Consider the following 23,120-nt stretch of genomic DNA (forward strand, 5'->3'; position numbering starts at 1 on the left):
AACCTTGCTCATGCAGCACCATATCTATCTGCGCTACACAGGCCTACACACCTCAATCAGTAGTGGTGCGCAGTGCCTGTGGCTACAGCACTGGGTTATGGATGTTAGGGTTGTGGGTTTGAGACCCGGGTATGCAGAGCTTAAGCAAGGCCCTTCACTCTCTTTACTCCCTGCTGCTCCGCTGCATCGCTACTATGTGTGTATGTGTGTGTTCACTCCATGGATGAGATGAGGGTGGAGGCCAAAAATCAGTGTCCAAAACAAATGTAGCCCCCCAGACTCTAAACTATCTGAAGTAACATGGCAAACTCCCTAGGAACCGCCAAAAAAACCTTAGCAACAACCTAAAACACCACAGCAACTGCCCTGGCAACCACCTGGGACACCTAAACAGCCAACTTAGCAATCACCTGAAATACCATAGCAACTGCATGGCATCATCCCTAGCAATCACCAGGAATACCATAACAGCAACCCAGCAACCAACTGGGATACCACAGCAACCACTTAGCAAAACCAGTTCAACCCGTACTGACCAGGTAGCAGCTGTCTAGCCTGGAACTGGACAGTTGCCTGTGTTAAATCCACGCTGTGAGTGTTTAGATTTAACACTGGCAAATTTGCTGTGTAGGTGGTCGCTAGGCCAGTGCTATGGTACCGCAGGTGGTTGCTATGGGGTTGCTTGTTAGCTGCTACATGGTCATTGTGGTGTTGATAGGTGGTTGCTATGTTTTTGGCTATTATATCTCAGGTGTTGCTATGGTATCCCCGTAGTTGCTAAATGAATGCTATAGTATAGCTACGCAGCAAAGTTGTGAGTGTTCAAGTGTAACACTGGTGAATTTGCAGTGTAGGTGGTAGATGCTATGGTACCCCAGGTGGTTGCTATGGCATTGCTTGTTAGTTGCTACATGGCCGCTGTGGTGTTGGCTATTATGTTGCAAAATGGTTGTTATGGTATTCCGGGGGTTGCTATGGCATTCCAGGAGTTGCATAGTAAAAAGTAGTAAATAGTAAAATGCTATAGCGCTATAACACTTGCGAATTTGCTGTGTAGGTGGTCGCTAGGCAGGTGCTATGGTACCCCAGTTGGTGGCTATGATGTTGCTAAATGATTGCTATGGTATTCCAGGTGTTGCTAAGTGTTTGCTAGGTGAATGCTATAGCGCTGCTACGCAGCAAAAGTTGTGAGTGTTCAAATGTAACACTGGCGAATTTGCTGTGTAGGTGGTCGCTAGGCAGGTGCTATGGTACCCCAGGTTTTTGCTATGTGGTTGCTAGATGAATGCTATAGCGCAGCAAAGTTGTGATGCCTCAATGAATCGAAAAACAGATTGGGCGACAAAAAACACATACACCGTCGTGCTTTTCAAAAGATCATTTAATTGAACTGATTTGAATTTAATTTTATATAATTTAAGTAAGAAAGAGCAGAATGAATCCATGTAGACCACCTGTACAGAAGAGGCAACAGTAAGAGTGACGGAATGACGATGGCGACAGAATAACAATCATGAAGGAGTGAAGGGACCCCTCTTGGTCCACCTACACCAGTTTGGCCTGGTAACCAATGCTAAAGACTGCAACGGCACGTTTATGCTGCACTGCTGAGTCACATGGAGAGGCGAGGTCATAACTGAGGTGACTGAGGAAACTGAGGAGTGTAAACGCCTCACCAAACCCAACAGATGGGGTAAAGATACAGCTCATGAAAGGAAGGAAGGAAGAAAGGGCAGTACTGGAATACACAGAGGAGCCAAAACGCGACCACTGACAGACGAAGCAGCAAATAACACTGATTATGGGAATGTGTGGGATAATCTGCCAGATGATAACTGAACACTTGGGTCTCCTAGCCGACGTGCTGGAGGTGGGAGAAATGGGCAGTGTGAAGACCTGAGCCACTCTGACGAGGGACAAATCCTTAAGACCAGATGATGGCGAGACTTGTGTGGGGGGGTATCTCATGGTCAACAGTGGTGAGCACCTACTGACAGTGGTCCAAAGAGAGACTGACCTCGACCAGCAACGAAGAGTCTACCGATGAAGGCTGTCCCACCTGGGCCGAACTGACAGAAGAGCCACTGAAAGGGTGCGCTGGGTTCGGGATCTCGAAGCAGTGGAAGAAAGTCGCCTTGTCCAAAGAGTCGTACTTTCTTTTGCACCACATGGACAACCAGGGCACTGGAATGACGAGTCCAATCCGAGGCGGCTCCACCTCACAACTTTCAGAATCTGCTGGAAAGCCTTCGTGCCAGATACCACAGAAACCACCTCCAGAGGTCTTCAGACTGAGCTACTTTGGCAGCATGTGCAGAAAGAACAGCATATTAGCCAGGTGGTCATAATGTTTCGGCTCATCTGTGTCAGTATGTGTATAAATATATTTATATATATATATATGATGTATCGGTTATGGTGAACGACGCGGATGTTACATAAGAAGCCAGTGGGCGTTCGAATGCTCCTGAGTTTAGACGCAGATCTGTCGCTGTGGCGAACATGGAGGAGGAGTTTGTGCTTGTAGGTGGAGTCCTGAGTCTCAGCACAAAAGAGACACTGACCAGCGTATTAGCCCCCTTCTGAAACGACCAGAAATTAATAAGCCCCTCCCCAATAACTATACCTGAAACTGGCCACAAGGGAGCGCTAGACTACGCAGGTCGATACTGAGCCGCTTGAATCATGAAGACAACGACAACCCTCTATATGAGCTGACATCGTGATCTGGGTGCAAATGAATGAAAGTCCAAAGCGATGGATGACTTTCTTCGTCTTCTGGCTTGCTAACGAGACACTTAGCGCAGTGTCTCCAGCTAACGGCACACTTTTTGGTTGAGCCAGGCTCCAAGGCCCACTGGGGCTCGCTGCAGGCCGATCCGGATGATGAGGGGGAAGGGACAGAGACTGTCCCACCATCACGGACAAGAGCAGGGGCGCAGCGCACAAACAAAATCTGCAGAAGACAAGAACAAGACAATGGTAAGCGTGGTGGAAGTAGCAAAAAACACGAGATTATAATTGAAGAAATTTTAACACCGGATCAGTCAGAACTCTCCCCCTATCACCGTGTGATGCTCCCAACACTGGCAGGGTGAGGACTGACACATGGCCAACCAGGTACCGGCTCTTTCTGAACTGGTGGCAATGCAAAGTCACCGGGCAACCAGCGTGCTAAGGCGCTGTCACTATGACCTGAGGATCGCTGGTTTGGGTCATGCTGCCTGCCTTCAGCAGCTGGAGCCCGAGAGAGCACAACTGGCTCTCTGACTCAGAGGTCTCTGTGGCCAAGTGGGACTTTTCCTTCGCTATCTGGGCCGGCTAACTGACTTCACGGCACGGCCTGCAGAGTTTTTCCCACTGCCTGCAGGGAACTGTGGGTGTGTGTTGAGGCCGTTTCCGTTTTGTGTTGTTTGTGGGGGGCAGCCGTGGTCTGAAGGTCAGAGAAGTAAGCTTGTGACAGCTTTAGTGGGTATAACATAACAAATGGTTATCAGTCTAGGAGTTAGAATTGGTCATCTCTGCACAACAGTGAGCTTTTTTTAAGCCCCCAGCCTTCCTCCATCTCCAGCTATGTTCCCTACCCTGTTCCAATCCATGTTCCTGCTTGTTTTGGATTTACTATGTTCTGACCTTTGCTTGGTTAGTTGGATTTGCCTTTATTATACCTGCCTGTCTGTTATGTGACCCCTCTCTGTTCCATTTAGCGTAAGTACGGGATTAGCCCAAATAAAGATATGCTGCAACGGCAGCCTGCTCGAACCCCTGCATTACAACTTTTCAGAGCCCTCTTTTTCTCTCCCTATTTGGTACGGCCAATTAACCCACCTATTTCTAGCTGCCCCTAGCACTAGCAATGCTAACGACACTAAGAGGGCACACGTCCCCTCCGATAAGACACCTCTTCTCGCACTGCCACCGATTCCCAGGCTTGGATGAAAGCGCCGGGTCCACCTTCTGTGCCGGCCAACATTACTCGAGAGTAATGAGGGGAAAGAGCGCCATCTACCCACCCAGAGAGATCATGGCCAAGTGTGCTCTCCCAGACTCCGACCACTGATGGCAAAGCGGCATGCCTCAGGATTAGAATTCAGGACCCCCCTGACCGTAGCTGTAACGCATTAGTCCGCTGAGCCACTCAGATGTTTATTTGAGCCACTATGAGCAAGTAAATGAGAAGTGCTTGTTGACCGGTTGTCGGACCAGCCTGGTGGACTGTTCTGGACTGCAGGTGCTGAACCAGTGCTCTCACCATGACACCACTTCCTTGTTCAGCTGGTCCTTTTCCTGAGCGCCTTGTCTCCTGAGCTGGCCGTCATCCTCTATGAACAAACACACATTTACCAGATTTAGGTATAAGGCCCGTTCAATTCTCATTCAAGATGCAGGAAAGAGAATGCTGGGTTGCTTGCCTGATGGGAGTCCCTCTACGTCCTCCAGAAGATTGGCAGTGGAGGCTGCAGTGCCTAGTCTGAAAGCACAGTTATGGAGTGTACTGACTGTATAAGGTAGCAGTCTGATGACTGATGATTTAAGCATGCAGCCTGCACAATCTTTACTGGTCTGGTATAAGCGTCTTTAACCATTTGGACCACTATAGATCACAAAGAGACCCTGCTAAACTTTAAAGCAACATTATGTAAAATTTTCAGAATCAATGGGATGCTCCGTGACTTGGAGAAAGGAGGATAGCATCTCTCTCATTCCCACTCCGGACTCTGCACACTGCTAATTGCACTATGTAACTTTTGTGAAACGGGTAGGGCAAGTCATATTTGTATAAAATACTGTAATATCACCTAAGCCTCAGTTCACATGCTTCCTTCACATTCAGTGACAGTTCTGTTTGTCTCAGCTTGTCCAGAAATGCATGTGTAAAGCGTGTCCTTTAGGGGTGGCTCAAATTGCAAATTCTACTTTACAACTGTAGGAGGAGCCCAGATGCAAAAAAAAACAACAACAATTCTCACATAATGCTGCTTTAACAGCAGTCTAAAACCTGAGACCAGAAGAGGGAGAGTGTTTGAGGAGGATACGACTGGTGCTTGAGGAGAGCCCTCTTTTTGGACTTTTTCCGGCGGGTTTTTTCCGAGAAAGATCTGGCGATTTCGAAAAGCTTTTTCCTTGTAGCTGCAGAGATGCAAAAACACAAGTATTAGTCAGAGTATAAACACTGATCAGCCATAACACATTAGCACCACCTGCCTAATATTGAGTAGGCCCCCTTTGTACCGACACAACAGATCTGTTGTAGACCATTCGAGGTATGGACTCTGCAAGACCTCTGAAGGTGTCCTGTGAAGTATCTGACACCAGGACTAACATTTGCAGCAGATCCTTTAAGTCCAGTTAAGTTGTGAGGTTGGACCCATGATCCTGTCGCCGGCTCATCTGTTGTCCTTCCTTGGAGCAGTTTTGGTGAGTACTGATCACTGCATACCGGGAACATCCCACAAGACCTGCCTGATGTTTTGGAGATGTTCTGACCCAGTCGTCTAGAACATCACAGTATGATTCTTGACAAAGTGTCTCAGATTCTTGTGCTTGACCATTTTTCCAGCTTTTTTCCACAACACATCACCTTCAAGAACTGACTGTTCACTTGCTGCCTAATACGAAGATTCCACCCTTTCACAGGTGCTGCTGTAGATGAAGAAAATCAGCGTTTTTACAGGTAAATGAGCAAGGAATTCTGAAGGAAGTAGTTGACATCTTGTCGGTGAGCTACTCTGAAGAACAGAGCTCGGTTCCTCCAGGTTTCTCCTGGACGCCCCCAGTCCAGCCAGCACAGTGTGGAAGATGTGTTCAACTCCATCAGCAGCAGCAGCAGCAGCAGCAGCAGCAGCAGCAGCAGCTCACCTGATTTACCATCATTAAGCCTTGATTTACCACCAAACCAGGTGTTGATATGAGGAGAACTCTAAATACTAGACTCCATGAGGAGAACTTTGGAGATGTTCTAATAAACACAGTGATGGAGAACCACCACCACTTTCTGTAGGAGTTTTATAAGTGTTCATTGTAATATCAGTGTTTTACTGAGGAAATCCACTGAAATACACAAATTCTAAAAGAAAATAAGAGGTAATCTATTAAAATGGCAAAAAGGTCCATAGAGAAGATGCTCCCCATGCTCTTTTGAGCACTTTCGAAAAGCAGGCCGTGTCCCGGTAAGGTGCTGATGTCACACTGAATGACCTAACTGCACCATATATTAGAGTTGTCCTTCATCTCTTGTTACCAAATTTAGAAAGGACGTGGCTCCAACTGCAGCCAGGCTAACGGTTCAGAGCTTGAGAAACAAAAAGAGAATCAGGGTATAATCCTGTACGGGAGAGAAAAGGCATATTTTAATCTGCCCCGCTGATTATATTCAGCAGAGTGTCTCTGATTTGCAATTCAATACAGCACAACAAATTGGGAGACAGCGTGCAGACAAAGGGGGAGCCAGGTGTCCGTCTGTTAGAGTGATCTTTATCTAGTTATGGGAGCAGCGGTGGGGGGGTTGGAGTAGGGCTCGCATGTGTGAATAGGAGTGTTTTCGTTCGTTTTCTGTACAAATATATCCTGACATTGTAGTAAAGCCAGAGTCAGGATCAACAGAATGACTTTAAATGAGTTTTTAAACTGAAAGAGTAAAAAACATTTAGGTTTGAGGTGATTTTAGAGGAAACACACACACACACACACACACACACACACATATATATACATACACTCATGGGACATACAACATATATGTTATTACATATGCAGAATATGGGACATGTAGTTAGATACAGATCATTTATTTAAAGGACAATTCGATTTTTTGCATAATATTATACATATATATACATATGCACATATATATACAAACATATTGCTAATATATAGTAATGCTGACATAAGTAATGTGTTTTATACATACCCATGGGACATATTACGTAACATAAGCAGAATATATATGGGACATATATAGCAGTTATAGATTACATACATATAGGACAATTTTATATTTTTGGCATATTATTATTGCATGCTTATTACATAAAGATAATTATTACATATACATATATAATAATATATTATTTTTATTATTTTATTATTGTTATTATTTTTATTATTAATAATAATAATAATAAATATATATATTTTCCCCCTCTATGACTTGTGGTACATCCAATGTCTATTCAGGATAATAATATTTATTCTAACTATTTTCTTCAACAAATGTCATATCCTATCTATTAATGAAAATAGAAATATATAGTCATGATATCGCTAAATTGCTAAAATGTCCGTTTTTCAGTTGAGGTGTCTTAGTCAACAACTTTTTGATTTATTTTAAAATTGTAAATACTAACAACTGAAAATGAACATTTCTAAAATGGACGGATATATTTTTTCATTTAAATCATTTTAACATCTTATTTTTATTAATTTGATTAATTATCAAGTACAGAACTCCTCCCTGCTACTCAAATATGATTTGTCCCAAGATCATGTGACCAGCATGATGTCATTTTGCTTTGTGGTGGGCATGCTGAACACACTGTGGGGATTAGGATTTTATTTTTCTATATTTCACTTACAATGGCACAGTGTGTGCATGTGTGTCTGTGTGTGTGTTATTTGTGTGTACATGAACTCCTTACATTTGCCCATGTGCTTGAGTTTGTCACGGAACAATGCATCATCTGAGACAGAGGTGCAGGTCTCCTCAGACCCTGAGGCACAATGATCTCCTGCAGAAAGAGCGGGAATTTATTGAAAAACGTAATAAACCACGATTTGAACCAATCTCAGGAATGCAGAGTATGTATGAAACATGAAGCTACTGGCGAATGAAGCCCACCATTTCTGATCTAAGACCCACAGCCTCTTCATACAGCCTGTAACATTTGGAATTAAAGCGACAGTTTGGCAATAATGGACAATGTACACAATTTGTCCCTTCAGCCCAAATCTAGTTGATCGGTGAAGACAGCGAGACTGTGGTGTTTATTATAGAGGTTCAATGGTCCACAGTGGCACGTCGATTGCCGAGATTCTACTGCCCTTTGCCCGGTTCCCTATAATCATGCCCTTTTTGTCACCAGTCGAATCGCATCCTTTGCCCATGGCGCTCGTTTCGTGCTCTGCTACAACTGACAGGTGTGCTCGCTTGTCGTGTGCCATCTGTGACGTCCCAGCCCCAGTTGATTGCAAAGCAGGGGTGGTCATAATATTCTGGTATGACTGCGACAGTGGGAGGAGGGTGGTAGCATCTCGGAAACTGCTAAGTTTGTGGTATGTTCTACCTGTCCCGTAGTGAAGATGTGCCTCCCAATGACATAACAGTGGTGATCCATGGGCCACTAGTTGACGTGCCACTGTGGAGCAGCTGACCTTCAATCACCGTCAATGCAGTCATCCGAGCATCCCACTATTAGGTAGATGGTCATAATATGTACTATGTCCATTTCATTTTTTGCAACTATCGCTTTAACACACATATACACACACACACACACACACATACACTTGTCTTGAGATCATCTGGGCTAAGCGCGTGCAGTGGAGCCGTTAGATGATATCTACCTTCTGAGCATTTCTCCATGCAAGCGGATGAATGATAGCCGTGGGATTTCAGAGTCTCAAACCTCTGACGATCTACAACATAAAGAAGCGGCGTGAAAGGGTCAATGTGGGTTCAGATAAAGGCGGGGCAGTCCAGCGTCTGGCTCCGCCCTCTCTGTTCAGGGAGTGACAACCCTGCATGATTCTTTATGCGCTGATAGTGAAAGATGTCCCCGTCCATGCCTCGTTCATCACAGAGCAGGCACAGACAGAACCAAGAAACCATGAGGAAAATCCAGAACAGATCTAGAACCGTGTCCAATTGTAGCACGATGAAATGATGCGTGAAAAGATGGGTTGCTTAAAAGAAGAGAAAAAGTCATGTGACAATTGACTAAACTTTTAAAACCTGGAAAGGTTTTAAATCTCTTAGAGAAACACTCTATATAACTTCAGCACAAATGGGTGGGGCTTAACTGCACTATGTAAATGTGTTGGGTTTAATGACATGACAATGTTTAAACAACAATACATTTAAAGGGGCTGTTTTATGAACTGTATGTACTGTATTTTCATACACTACATGAACTTCATATACTATGTCAGCCCAGCAGCCAGCCCAGCAGGGGGCGCTAACAACTAATGTCAAATTGCATAAGAAGCAGATGTAATGCCCAAAACAGCTGAAGCCTGGTGGTATTCCATGATCTGGGCCATTTAAGTATTCCAAACATTGTATTCCGTGTGTGTGTGTGTGTGTGTGTGTGTGCACCTCTCTCCAGGGCGATGAGGAAGTCTCGGTTGCGCTGCAGCTCCCTCATGAACTCCTCGTTCTGCAGGAAGAGGGCGATGCGCTCGTCCTCCAGGTACTGCTTCAGCTTCCGGTCCTGCTCTGACGCCCAGCCGGGGGCCGCCCCGCTGCCCGACGCTGCTGAGTATTGCGTCAGGGAGGACAGCGAGGATGAGGAAGAGGAGGGCTGCGACAGGCTGCTCTGAGAACGCTGTCGGAAAAAGAGGTCTGACTCAGTTTATCTAGCTGATACCGATCCGATCCAGCCCCACAGTTTAGACCAGATGAGCTGCTGATTAATGGGTTCAGTAAAATCCCTTTATTTTCAGTATCAGTTTTTATAATCAGACTTTCTGGACTGACTGATTTAGATTAGCACATTTCTTAAAATGATGTTTCATAGAGTTTAATATCTTATAATCCAGTCTGACTCTCCTCCCTGACCAATCAGCTCCCAGCTCCTTTACAACACTGCAGTCTGATCACTTCCTGTGTGAGTGTGTGTGTATGTAGTGGTACACACTCTGGACTGATATCTGTGGTTGTTGGTCTGCTGGTGTGTAATAACTGGTTTATAGTGGGTGAATGTGCTGTGATTTGGATTTATTTAGCATGCGTGTGTGTGCATTAGCATTAGCGTTAGCCTCCACTCCACTCTATTCATTTTACAGCTTTTTTTTTTTTTTACATCATTATTTTAAAAAAAGGGTCACAAAGCATTATCATAATCTCCATTCAGTTTTTTACACTTTGGGAGGGAAACTCGGTGCATATGCAGCGCGACCTTTGCGCTAAAGGTCAAACAAAACACTGCAAATCTGCCCTGCCCGTGGTTTCTGACACAGTATGACACGCTGTCTATAAAAATGGACAAAACTAAGATTGCTACTGTTTTCAGCTCTGAAATACACTTTAGTTTGTGCTCAGAGATGAGCGGGAGTCACGTGGTGTCCGAAACCACATAAGCAAGCCTACTGCTCCAAGGCTGATCACACACTAAGGTGTATCACTCTTCTGTACCTGCTTGTTAGTTGCATTAGCCTCATACACAATTTGGCCAAAGTATTGGGACACTTGCTCATTCATACACACACAAAATCAAGGGTACTATAAAACTGTCTCTACTGTCCAGGGAAAAAGGCTTACTACTAGATATGGGAGGAGCATTGCTGTGAGGATTTGATTGCAGGATGCTGGATGATCACCACCCCACCTCATCATCCCCAACTTCCCAGCTCATCATTCACTGCTCCACAGCTCAATGCTGTTGGGTTTCATACCCCTCTAAGCCCACGCCTGGCCCTACACCTGGCATGAGTTCATGTTTATCTGCTCCAGAGAGTCTTATTCTATTGGCAGTACTTCTCTACAGGGACTAGATAAGAAGCGGGTGTGCATCTGCACATCTGTGTCGGCCAAGTCGCTGAATACATTCATTAAAAGGGGTGTCCACAAACATTTGGACAAATACCCCAGTGACCTACTAAAACTACAGAAATTGATGTGAACACCGTCAGCTTTTTTACGTGTCTGAAACCCCTGCAGGCTCTGAGGCAGGGCCCTGTGTGTGTATATGTGTGTGTGTGTGTGTGTGTGTGTGTGTGTGTAAGTGATTGGAATTACTGATGGATCTGGGAGAGGCCTGGCAACAAGTTAATGATCCATTATCGGTGAGAAAGAGTGCCATGAATCTACCTGCAGACTGTCCAGCTGCTGGGGCAGAATCCGCAAGAAGTCATCGGGGAGGTTGCCTAGTAACGGGGGGTTCCAGTTCCTGTAGCCGCCGACCTGCTGATGCCCGGGCGGGGGATGGGCATCAAACCTGGCATTAGCGTGGGCACACAAAATCAAGGTCAGTCCGCAGGCGCACATTAAATTTAATGATGTTCTTCCGCTCTTCCTTTGTTTGGGAGCTGGGGTCCTCTGGGGCGCTCAGCCACACATAAAGGGGGGGGGGGGGGGGGGGGGGGGGGGGTCCTGATGTTGTGCAATGTTGAGTGAGAATTAATGGCATCCTTACAGCAGGAACAGCAGAGCCTGTGGCACAGCACAGCACACTACACTACCCACACACTCAGCAGCAGCAGTAACATCAGACCAACACCAGGTGGAGAACTGAGTGTGAGAACACAGTGATCTAACCAGAAGAATGAGTGCAATGGCTTCAAAATTCACCAATTACAGAGTTGCTTTTCAGCCAACTCTGCATAATTTAGTCAAGAGTCCTCCTAACTCACATTTTTTACTTCTGCGTCCCAGTTTGGTCAACCATCCATACTGAGCGGAGCCTCAGAAACGGCAGTAAATGAGCTGCAACTGAAACTGATTAAATACTGTGTACGGTGTTTAGTCTGTGGCTCCGCCCCCTCAGTTTGTTTACTGTTTATTCCCATCTGCAGGTTAGAGCTCCTCATATCACATGACTTTTCCAGGCTGGGAGGTATATGACAAGGAAGCCTGAAGCCTTGTTGGGAACTGAACTCATGATCTTCTCACACTTGATGAGCAGCAGTTAGACCGTAGGGCCGGTCTAGAGCTGTGAAATTACACTACATACAAACACAGTTCTGAGTAAATGTACCTACCGTTCCTTTTTTATGTGCATAATTGCAAACAAATATATATACTATATGGACAAAAGTATTGGGACACTTGCTCATTCAATGTTTCTTCTGAACTCCAGGGTGTTAAAAAAGCAATTATACTGCTTTTGATGGAGTAACTGTCTCTACTGTCCAGAGAAGAAGGCGTTCTACTAGCTTTGCTGTGAGTGTTTGACTGCATTGAGCGACAAGAGCGTTAGTTAGGTCAGGAGGTTGGATGGAGCGCCATCCATCATTCTAGTGAACACAGTTCTTCCACTGCTCCACAGCTCCACAGCTGGGAGGCGTTATACATTTCTAGCCCACGCCTGGCATTAGGCAGCATGGTTCCAATCGGTTCATGTTTATCTGCTCTATTCTATTCTGTCCTCTACAGGGACTAGACGAGCTGTGTGGGTCTGTGTGCACTTGCACAACTGTGTCAGCAATGGGTGCAGTAGCTGCATGCATTCATTTCCGGTAACTGGTGCTCAATCCTGCACAACGGGTTGGCCCACCACCGTAAAGACTGCTTTAACTCGCTGAGGATGATGAAGTTTCATGCCTGAACTGCTATTTTTATACCCTTCCTCAACATTTCTACTGAGTTAAGCTCTAGACGTTGACTTGGACATCATAAATGTTGGGTTTTTTTACAGCTGTCTGCTGCTTTAACCATTTCTTTCTAGACTTGCTTGTGTGCTTATGGCCTTCATGATGCGCTCACAATCCAGGTACAATGATTCCAGAATTCACTGGTGTGAAAACGGCCTAAAAGCTATTATGGCTTTGCGTCACCAGCAGGAAACGCCTCAGAGACAGGAATGAGAATATGGTCAGAGTGGAGGAACCCCAACCCCCCCGGCCTCTTGCCTGGGCGGTGGAATGGAAGGCAGATCCGCTGGGTGTTTCCTGTCGTAGATGTGCATGTCATACGAGGGCGGGGAGTACACAGGTGGGGGTTCCTCGTCTGAGCTGTCTGGCTCTAACGTCCTCTCCAAAATCTGCAGAGGAGATACACAGATAAAAACACACCCACACATGCTATAAATACAATAGAGAAAATAATTTTTGATGTAGTTTTAAAACATATTTATGTCAGAGAGGTACATGTAGGGTGTTGTGAGGCAACTAAATAATCATCACCACCCTTACAGAACTTTGAGTTGGGGTCTCCACACCCATTCTGACTGTGGAAATCTGTGGATTTTGCTTTAAAGCAACATTATGTAAGAACTGACTCCCCCTACAGTCAGGAAGTGTGTTTTGCGCTTTGGGCCAAATGCACGCTTTACACATGCATTTCTGGACAAGCTGAGATATATAGAGCCATCATTGAAAGTGAAAGAAGCATGTGGACTGAGGCGCTAGACTAATATGACTTGGGTTATGCAAGTATGCAAGTATGGGTTATGGAGTTACGCAGCTTCCACTATTATTGTCCACACCAAAGTTGCAAAGTGCTGTTAGCAATGTGTCGGACCCGGAGTGCGGTTGAAAATATTCTTAGACAGTATTCTTCCTTTTACAGTGCAGCGGAGCATCACAATGATTTTGAAGCTGCTATTTTGAAGTACAAAATGTTACATATTGTCGCTTTAATCTATTGCAAAGCATTCATCATGCTGCATCATTCATGCATCATTCAGCAGTAAAGTCATGCCTTGTTTGCATCACACCATGCATGGCCTGGAAAACAATCTGTCCCGGTGACACTGGCCTGCTTCCGCCCAGCTTGCACCAGTTTACCACAGGGCAGGAGCTTCTATTGTGTGGGAGAACTGCTTGACCTAGTTGCCGCGAGAGGTCCTGGAGAGTGCAGCGCACCACAAAGCTTTGAAGCCCCATGACAAGCTATGGGCTCCTCTCAGGCAGAGGGGATCAGCCTCATCATCAAGTGAGGCAAGTATACGAGCGCCCCAAAGCGACGTCCTGCGTCTTTTTTACTCTCCGACTGAATATCAAACTGCAGTTCAAATGCTTTTAAACCCCCATGAGCTGCCCGAGCGGATGGGTCCACTGCTTTTTGGTCTGCACAATTAGCAGCTAATGAGACATGTTGACGATTACGTGGCCATGGAAGGCTCCGCATTAAAAATGCATCATCTCTGCTTGTTGATGTGTAGATTTTCACTGCTCCAAAGAGATCAAACAGTGGCTGCAGAGGAAGCTCGTGAAGCATCTAGACTCATGCGGTCCACTTTGTATTATGGTTTGAGAGAGGGTAGCTTAGCAATGTAAAGCTGAGGCGAAGCTTTGCACAGAGAGGAATGCCTTGGGTCAGAAAGTGGTAAAATATGGGGCTAATGCAAGCTCAAAATGCTGGACGGGACATGAGAAAGGGAGGAAGATTGAGTCCAGATATATCCTGAATCAGTCCCTATCACTGAGACTCTACGCCCTTGTATGTGAACACCCCGTTTCAGCCCATCAGTACCTTATCCATTATTGAGGAAAGGGGGGGGGGGGGTGTGGGGGGCTCCAGAGTGGTGCAACTGTCTAAGCGCTGGCAGCTTGTGAGTTCAATTCCCTGTAATGATTGGACTAATGCACTGATGTTGATGCTAGTCTGCACGGATGTGTGGTTGGCTTCACCCTCATAGCTCCTGTAGCATCTTGTGATGGGTACCAACACTATATAGACAAAAGTATTGGGACACACATTGTAATCACTGAACTCAGGTGTTGCACTCAGTCCCATTGCCACAGGTGAATCAAATTGAGCCCCTAGCCCTGCAGTCCGACAGGGAGGTCCAAAAGAGCTCACTGAACTCCAGCGTGGTTCTGTAATAGGAGCCACCATTGCAACCAACAACCAACCAGTTGGTAAAATATCTTCTCTCCTAGATCTAGAACAGTGGCAGCGTTTAGGAAACACAGAGAGCAGCTCAGCCACTGAGTGTCTGTCCACGTAAAGTTACAGAGCGGGGTCAGGGCTGAGTGCTGAGCTTAGAGCACGGTGCAGAAAAGTCTCCAACTGACTCAATAACTGCAGAGCTCCAGACCTGCAAAGGGGAACCAGCTCCATATTAATGCCTATGGGTTTGAAATGGGATGTCATAAAAGCTCCCATAGGTCTCCCAACGTGTAGGTGTCCCAATACTTTTGTCCATCTATTGTACCTTCCAGCAGGTTTCAACCCCAACCCAAATCTAACACACCTCGTTTGGCTAATGAAGGACTTCTGAAGGCAGTCATTGTTTTTAGTATTATTCAGTTTACGGTTTTGAAACCCTGTATGCTGTGGATCCCAGGACGAAATAAAAATGCACAACGAGGCAAAGAGGGTCTTAGAAGGGTTAGCAAAAGGCCAAAGGCTTATGCTTAAATGCTTTACATTTGTTTCTAATCGGGGAAATTAAATTTAGACATGAATGTTAAAAGGATTAGTAACAGTCCTGACTGTATCCTCTTCAGGCCGTCGAGCCAAGGAAAGGATCACAGGTGGCACATCAGGAATCTGTCTGCGAGAAGGTGAGTAAAACTGGGATTTGAACAATTGGAAATATAGAAATAATACGATTTTTAAGATATTTTTGTATATTTAAGATATTTAAGATATTTTGGTCACACGAAATTCAGATGCTATGGATGGGTAATAGCTGAAAATAACAATAATCTCATATATCATGATATATATCTTTTAAGGTAAGCACCGAGGTGTTAGCACGCCAGCTCCCAGGCTCGTCCAGCATAGAGGCCGTGGCGTTAGCATGACTAACAGATGAATTGCGGCTTCTGTATATCACACTAACTAAACTACAAGTGCACTTCCCAGTTTAGCAATGCAGCAAGCGGAAACGGGTCCGAACTGGGCCAGGATTAGTCGCCCTGCAGTGGAAAAAAGAGGCCTATGAAAATATCAACATCCACATATTTATAAATGTCGCCTCCGTGTGCTTGTTTGCCTTTGAGCCTGTGTACCTAAGCAGGCTACGGCCTAAGGGTCTAACCTCCGGAGGGATGCTGTCATCAGAATCTGAGCTGTCGTCCGTGCCTTCCAGGCTCATCTGCAGCAGCTGATCGATGGTGGAGTCCACGGCGCCGTTATTGGCCCGCAGGACGCACTCGATCACCTCGTGGTCCATGCTGGGGAACATGGTCTTGAAGTCGTCCATGGCTTGGTTGAACTCCAGCCGGCGCACTTGGCGCGGTGGTTTGCTGTTGTTGAGCTCAGGTGTGGCGCCGGAGCCGCCTGCCCCTCGTGACCCGTTGCCATGGCTGCCGTTGCTGCTGGCGCTGCGGCGGAACAGGCTGGTCATCATCCAAAGGGCCGCCAGCCGCTTGACCGCGCTCCTCCTCCCCCCCACCGCAATGAAATGGTGCCTTCTGCTGTGCCGTGCCAGACCCCGTCCACACTCCAGGACCAGCCCCGACCCTCTAGCTCTGCGTCCGGCCGCCTTGACCACGCCCTCCTGTTATCCTGTCATGGTGCCTGCAGAGCTAGAGAGCGGGGCGCAGGGCCACAGCATTGACTGAGTTCGCCGTCCGCTGCTGGTCGCTGGTTACCAGCAGCATGTAACACTCTTCTGACAGATGACCTTCTCAGACCCTCCCACTCAGACTCCAAATGACGGTCTACCACTGATCCACGGGCTCATGTTTAAGCATCTCCACGGGATCTGCAAGAAAACAGCAGAATTAGGACTGAAGTACCCGGCTTTAAATTCACTGTAAAAAACACAGGCAATAATATTAGCATTAACATTCTGCTAGCTAATAAACCTCAAAAAGCTAACAACCTCAGAATGCTAGCCGACTCAACCTCAGAAAGCTAGCCGACTCAACCTCAGAAAGCTAGCCGACTCAACCTCAGAAAGCTAGCCGACTCAACCTCAGAAAGCTAGCCGACTCAACCTCAGAAAGCTAGCCGACTCAACCTCAGAAAGCTAGTACTTGAGGGCGCCGGTCAATAGCTGATTAGCTGGTACCAAGAGCCCTTCCAGGGGCGTCCGAAGTTCCCCTGGGTGTCCGAACAGCAGTCGCTCGCTGTCTTCCGAGAGTACTTGGGCGAAGTCTAGAGCAGAGCATTGTGTCTCCATACTGACTCAGATCTCGACATTGCCACTTCCAGCACTCCCACAACCCTGACACTCAACACGAGCAACATGGGTCTTCCCGAAGCAACGGAGAGAGGGCGGTGTGGGCCAGCGGAGCATGGAGGCAGGAGGTGCTGCGGTGGCCAATTGCCTTGGAGCCACAAAGTGCAAGTACTTGAATACCACCAAAAGCTGTGAGGGTGAAGATTAGCAACGTTCCTGGAGCTGAACACGCTTGGAGGAGAGCATCGGGCTAGAATTCCATCCGTCCATCCATGTCCTTATCCACTTCTTCCTGGTGAGGGTCATGGTGGACCCAGAAGCTACCTGGAATCATTGGGCTCAAGTCAGAAATACCCTCTGGTGGGAGGACTCCACATAGATGTGGGGAGGATGACCTCCTCAACAGCAAAGATAAGAGTGGGAACTGAACCTACAACCCAACCCAGGCCTCTGGAGCTGTTCAGCACACACACTACCTGCAGCGCCTACCGTGCTACCTGGACCCCCCAGCAACACTTCAGGTTTTAATCCCACTGTCAGGAGGTTGTGAGTTCACATCCCAATTGTGGGAATTCAAGTTTCCAGATGGCTTCAGCTGGTTTTAGCTGTGGCAAAAGTTCGTTTACGGGCTGATCAACTACATTTGAGGTTAGGGGGGAAAGCCAGCCTCAAGCAGAGTTAGCGTTTCCCCCAGGCAGCTACGCTGGGGCTAATAAAGCCTTGGAAAATGGGTAATGGTCTGAGACCAGCAACAGCTGGTGTAACTGAACCCTCAGGCCGAGAACAAAAGTGCGGGTTCGTCCCCTGCTCTGCGCAGCTGTGTTGGGGGCCCGTTTAAGCTGTTAGCAAACTAATGATACAGCACAGCAGGACATCTTCCTCGTTTAGAACATGAGCTGGACCCTAGCCTACAACCGACGGCCCATACACACCCCCAAGCCCAGTGGTCCGCAAGTATTTCGGTGCAGTAAAGTGGCATTTTAATTACAGTACATTTTAGGAAATTAACTCATAAACTAAAATACTGAAAATACAAACGATGAAACCTCAAACTCGACTCAAGACACCCCTTAAATTATAGCACTGGAGCTGAAGCGTTAGCACTGACAGGAAAGCATCACTTTATTTAGCCTGCTAGCAATGCTAGTAACCTGTAATTCAAATATTCATTCATGGATTCTTATTCAAATACATTTTAGGAAATTACTTGAATAAATACCGTAAATACTAATTACAAAACCTCAAGCATGACTTTGCCATTACAGAGCGTTAGCATTGGCAAGAAAACATTACTAATTTAGCCTTGCTAGTAATGCTAGCTGCTAAATAAAAGTGACATGTCATTTAAATATTCATTTATGGATTTTTATTCAAATACATTTTAAGAAATTACTTTAATAAATACCATAAATACAAATTACAAAACCCTGAACATGACGACTTTGCCATTACAAAATAACCCCCAACTTAAAACTTGGTGTTCTTTATAGCCTTTATGTATTCTTTATTTAAATACATTTGAGGAAATTACTTTAATAAATACCGTAAATACTAATTACAAATTACTTTGCTATTACAAGGAACCCCCCAACCCCTTAAAGCTTGGTGTTCTTTAGAGCCTTGCAGCTGAAGCGTTAGCATTGGCAAGAAAACATCCCTAATATAGCCTTGCTAGTAATGCTAGCTGCTAAATAAAAGTGACCAGTCATTCAAATATTCATTCATGGATTTTTATTTAAATACATTTTAGGAAATTTACTCAGTAAATACTGAAAATACAAACAACAAAACCCGGAGTCTGACTTTGCCATTACAAAATAACCCCCAACCCCTTAAAGCCTCTTTAGAGCCTTGGAGCTGAAGCAGCACGAAAACATCACTAATTTAGCCTTGCTAGTAATGCTAGAAACCTGTCATTCAATATTCATTCATGGATTCTTATTCAAATACATTTTAGGAAATTTATTTTTACCGTAAATAATACAAAAAATACAAATTACGAAACCCCAAGCATGACTTTGCCATTTCAGAGCGTTAGCATTGGCAAGAAAACATCCCCAATTTAGCCTTGCTAGTAATGCTAGCTGCTAAATAAAAGTGACCGGCCATTTAAATATTCATCAATGGATTTCTACTCAAATACATTTTAGAAAATTACTTTAATAAATACCATAATTACAAATTACAAAACCCCGAGCATGACTTTGCCATTACAAAATAACACCCAACCCCTTTGGTGTTCTTTATAGCCTTGGAGCTGAAGCAGCATGAAAACATCACTAATTTAGCTTTGCTAGTAATGCTAGCTGCTAAATAAAAGTGACCGGTCATTCAAATATTCATTCATGGATTCTTATTTAAATACATTTTAGAAAATTACTTAATCTCTCACTAAAACTACATCTTAGGAAATTTACCCAGTAAATACCATAAATACAAATTACAAAACCCCGAGCATGACCCCAACAACCCCTTAAAGTTTGGTGTTACATAAATACATTTTAGGAAATTACTTTAATAAATACTTTAAATACTAATTACAAAACCCAGAGCATGACTTTGCCAATACAAGGCAACATTGCCCCTTAAAGCTCTGTGTTCTTCAGGGCCTGAGCTGAAGTCTGGAATCGCTTGTTATCAGTGTTGTAACACTACAGTGTATTGTACTGTAACGTGACTAGCACTAGATGCTAGAGCGCTCCATCAGGAAGCTCTAAAGCCCAACCTTTCTTTCAAATATTGTACTTTTACACGTTTTAAAACTGAAAATATAAATATTAACTTTATTAACTTGTCTTTTAGCCAAATCTGCTAAAATCTGCTTTAACAGAAACTCAAACATCATCATAAAAAAGTGATGCGAGAAGACCTTGCAAAAGACCAACGACAAACTCCTTGAACTACAGCGGAAGGAAAAAATAGCTGGAACAGTCTAAATTTAGCCGAGTAATGTCCAGACACTAACTGTGGTAAGCCCGTCCTGTTCTGCAGCAGGAAGGGAGAACCTGCTCACTTCCCCAGCATCCACCGAGTCGGAGGAGCGGGAGCAGGAGATGAAGGCTGCTCCTGAACTGAATTAATTGACTTCGAGTTCTTGAACTCGAGCCCAAAGCCACAAGGATTCAGAGTGGCACCCTGACTTGGGGAAGGATTTGGTCGCAGGCCAATAGTAACACACACAAAAAAAGGTGTCAGCCTTATTTCGGGCCCTCTAACAAGCTGCTCTTCCATCCCACCAACCACAAACAACAACCACGCTCTACAGGTGTGCTCTCATTAAAATGGAATGGCTCCCAAAGCAGAGCTTTTCCTTCACCTTAGGCTTGCAGCTAATGTGTCAAGAAGGAACTCTGCTGCCAAGCCCCCAGACATAAAACTGTTCTCCTATGAGAAGTGCTAGTTTTACTGAATCAATTGAGAAAGGATGAGGCTTCTGCATGAACCAGATCCCCAACGAAATGCGGGCGGCTGACAGCTGTCTCTGGCGCTGCATGCTGGGAGAGGCCTCTTTTCCTAACACTTTACCTGAGGTGAGACTCTGCTCCCACCATCATGTCAGAAACTTTCTGGCCTGGCTGTCAATTCGTGTTTATGCCGAATGCACTGCACAGAGAAACAGACGTTCAGCCACAAAGTCTGCCCTCCACAGCACTGCACTGCTAAACATCACGGCTGGTATCCTTAGAGTGGGACTTCAGCTCTGCGCACTGCGCCACTACTCGCCTCCAGACTCTATGTAGTAAGTGAGGCAACTTTTGTAATGACACACCTGTGGACTTCAGGTTTAACGTGCCATCTACCTAAACATCACTGTAGACCAGCTACACCCCATTTCCGGCCATGGTATTCCCCCTCTGGCAGTGGCCTCTTTCAGCAGGACAGTGCCGCTGCCGCACTTTGAGGAACTTGATAAAGACTTTAAGGTCTTGATGCGGCCCATTCCGGCATCTATGGGATGTCCTGGAACAGGTCTACGATCCACGGCGGCTCCACCTCACACTTCAGCTCCCACTTCAGCTCGGTTCACTACGCAATTACTTGTCTCCAGGCTACAGCACAGCTGGCTCTACCGAGCTACTGATATAGAGAACTGTGGCCTCTAGGGTGGCAAAGTGAGTGGCAGAGTGGCAATACCCAGAAACAGCTAGTATCCAGGCAATGAAATGTGTGGGAGCTCACTGAGTGGTGAAGTCATGCCCACTGTAGTTGGTCTACTAAGTGAGCCTGAAAACAGTGGAAAACTCTCCTAAGACCATTAGGCTTGACTTTCTGCTCTCAGATATGAGGCTTTATCCTCTAAACGGATCTGATTCGAGCCTCGGTTGGCCGGACGTTCCTGGCTACACATCGCTGTCCATGGACCATTGGTTCTGTAGTAATCTGCAGGGATCGCTGTCAAGTCCAACTGATAATTGCTAGTTTCATTCCCGGTTTAATAAACGAAGCCATGTTTTGCCACTCAGTCCGACTACAGGGGGCGTGTTCCAGTGGGAACGTGATGTTCAGGTTAACCTTGTTAGTTTATGTCCTTGGTAATGTTAAGCACAATCCACTGGGTCAGGCTTACAAAGCGCAAAACCCTTGTCTACATTTCCCTCGTGTCACCAAACAGCTTCGATACTAAGACCTCTGAGGGTGTGGTTGGTGGCATGGTAGCTGCCACAACATGTGGGAGACTGGGGTTCGATTCCAGGTCTGGGTGAGTCCTTGGGCAAGACTCCTAACACCACATTGGTCCACCTCTGCAATACCAGTAACCTTGTAGGTCACTCTGGATAAGAGCATCAGCTAAATGCCTTAAATGTAAATGTAACAGCAGATCCTTCAATATCTGTAAGACACCTTTAATATCTGGGGAATCTGGAGGCCAGAACAACACCTTGAAATCTCTGTCATGTTCCTCATACCTCAAACAATGGCACTATGCAACCAGTACCAGTTCCTGTACACTTTACCATGACAGCAAGCATCACGTGAGTCTGGTCAGAGTAAGAGGAGCAGCAGTACGTTACCCAAGTTTTCACTCCACTTCTTAAAGTAGGCGCGAGAAGAAGAGGTCATGACCTGCAACATTCCCGAGGCACTTGACTTGTATGCCAGTCCCACAGCCGACAACAAAAACCTCTGGAAGGACTAGTGAATGTAAATGAAAGATTATTTTGCCCCCGTAGAGTATACTGCGAGAGCCCCTATTCCAGTAAGAACGTGCATTGCACGTTGCCTGACATGATGAGAACGTACTTAAGCTCTCCGATTGGGATAGTAATCGGATACAGGTGTTTACATGGCTATTATTCTTCTATTTATCGGATTGTGTAAAGGATTAGCCACCTCGTTCAATCGGATGAATTTGTATACAGAATTGCCTCAATGGGACTAGTATATTCTGATCGAGGTGCATACATGGACGTACTCTTTCTTTCCCGACTGAGCTATTATTATTATTATTATTATTATTATTACTACCAGAATGCGTGTAAATGCGGCTAATGTGTGCAGTATGGCAGGGTGCACAATCTTGCTGAAAGAGGCCACTGCCATTGGGAAATACCCTGGCCATAGAGGGATGTAGCTCGTGCTATTTCACCTCAAAAAGTGTCACGCTGCTGGAATAAGCTTCTCCGGTCCCTGTCGAGAAGTACTGCCAATACAATAGGACGCTCTGAAGCAGATAAACAGGAACCCATTGGCACCATGCTGCCTAATGCAAGACGTGGACCACCAGCATTGAGCTGTAGAGCAGCGGAACTGTGTTCTCTGAAACGATGGAAAGGCTCCATCCAATTGTTGGGGAGTCGGGGATGATGAGGTGGGGTGGTGATCATCCATCCAACATCCTGTCCTCACTAGGGCTCTTGTCGCTGAATGCAATCAAATCAATCCCCACAGAAATGCTCAATGCTAAAATCTCATTGGTAAGCCTTCCCAGGACAACAGATGAACAGGCACACAATGAAACAATGACTGAGCAGGTGTCCCAATACTTTTGTCCATACAGTGTAATTACAAAGCTGTACATTTATCGCTATGTAGACGTACATTTATTACATGGCGGTGCTCCTTCACACCTTCCAAACCCAGGCAACACGACAACGGCCTAAGATTGCTACTTACACTGCTGCCTATGTTGGCACCTTCCTCATGGTGGACCCCGAGGTATAGGAG

General features: G+C 45.7%; 1 protein-coding gene across 4 annotated transcripts in view; it reads right to left on the reverse strand.

The window, feature by feature from the left end:
* Window positions 1-1,430: 1,430 nt before the first annotated feature.
* The window catches only part of cuedc1a (CUE domain containing 1a), a 36,019-nt gene continuing 14,329 nt past the window's right edge, over window positions 1,431-23,120 (reverse strand). For 2 of the 4 annotated variants that reach the window (XM_072658674.1, XM_072658675.1), the window contains exons 2-10: window positions 15,867-16,535; window positions 12,787-12,917; window positions 11,027-11,153; window positions 9,314-9,542; window positions 8,563-8,634; window positions 7,638-7,727; window positions 5,037-5,130; window positions 4,413-4,471; window positions 4,249-4,322 (exon numbers count right to left, since the gene is read on the reverse strand). In XM_072658674.1, the coding sequence (XP_072514775.1) occupies window positions 4,249-4,322; window positions 4,413-4,471; window positions 5,037-5,130; window positions 7,638-7,727; window positions 8,563-8,634; window positions 9,314-9,542; window positions 11,027-11,153; window positions 12,787-12,917; window positions 15,867-16,178 (1,188 nt within the window). In that variant the 5' untranslated portion in view covers window positions 16,179-16,535. Of the gene's footprint in view, window positions 2,957-4,248; window positions 4,323-4,412; window positions 4,472-5,036; window positions 5,131-7,637; window positions 7,728-8,562; window positions 8,635-9,313; window positions 9,543-11,026; window positions 11,154-12,786; window positions 12,918-15,866; window positions 16,536-23,120 lie in introns of those variants that run through there. The other 2 variants (XM_072658676.1, XM_072658677.1) reach the window with 2 other exon arrangements.

The sequence above is a fragment of the Salminus brasiliensis genome, chromosome 16 (genome assembly GCF_030463535.1).
Source record: "Salminus brasiliensis chromosome 16, fSalBra1.hap2, whole genome shotgun sequence".
Lineage (NCBI taxonomy): Eukaryota > Metazoa > Chordata > Actinopteri > Characiformes > Bryconidae > Salminus > Salminus brasiliensis.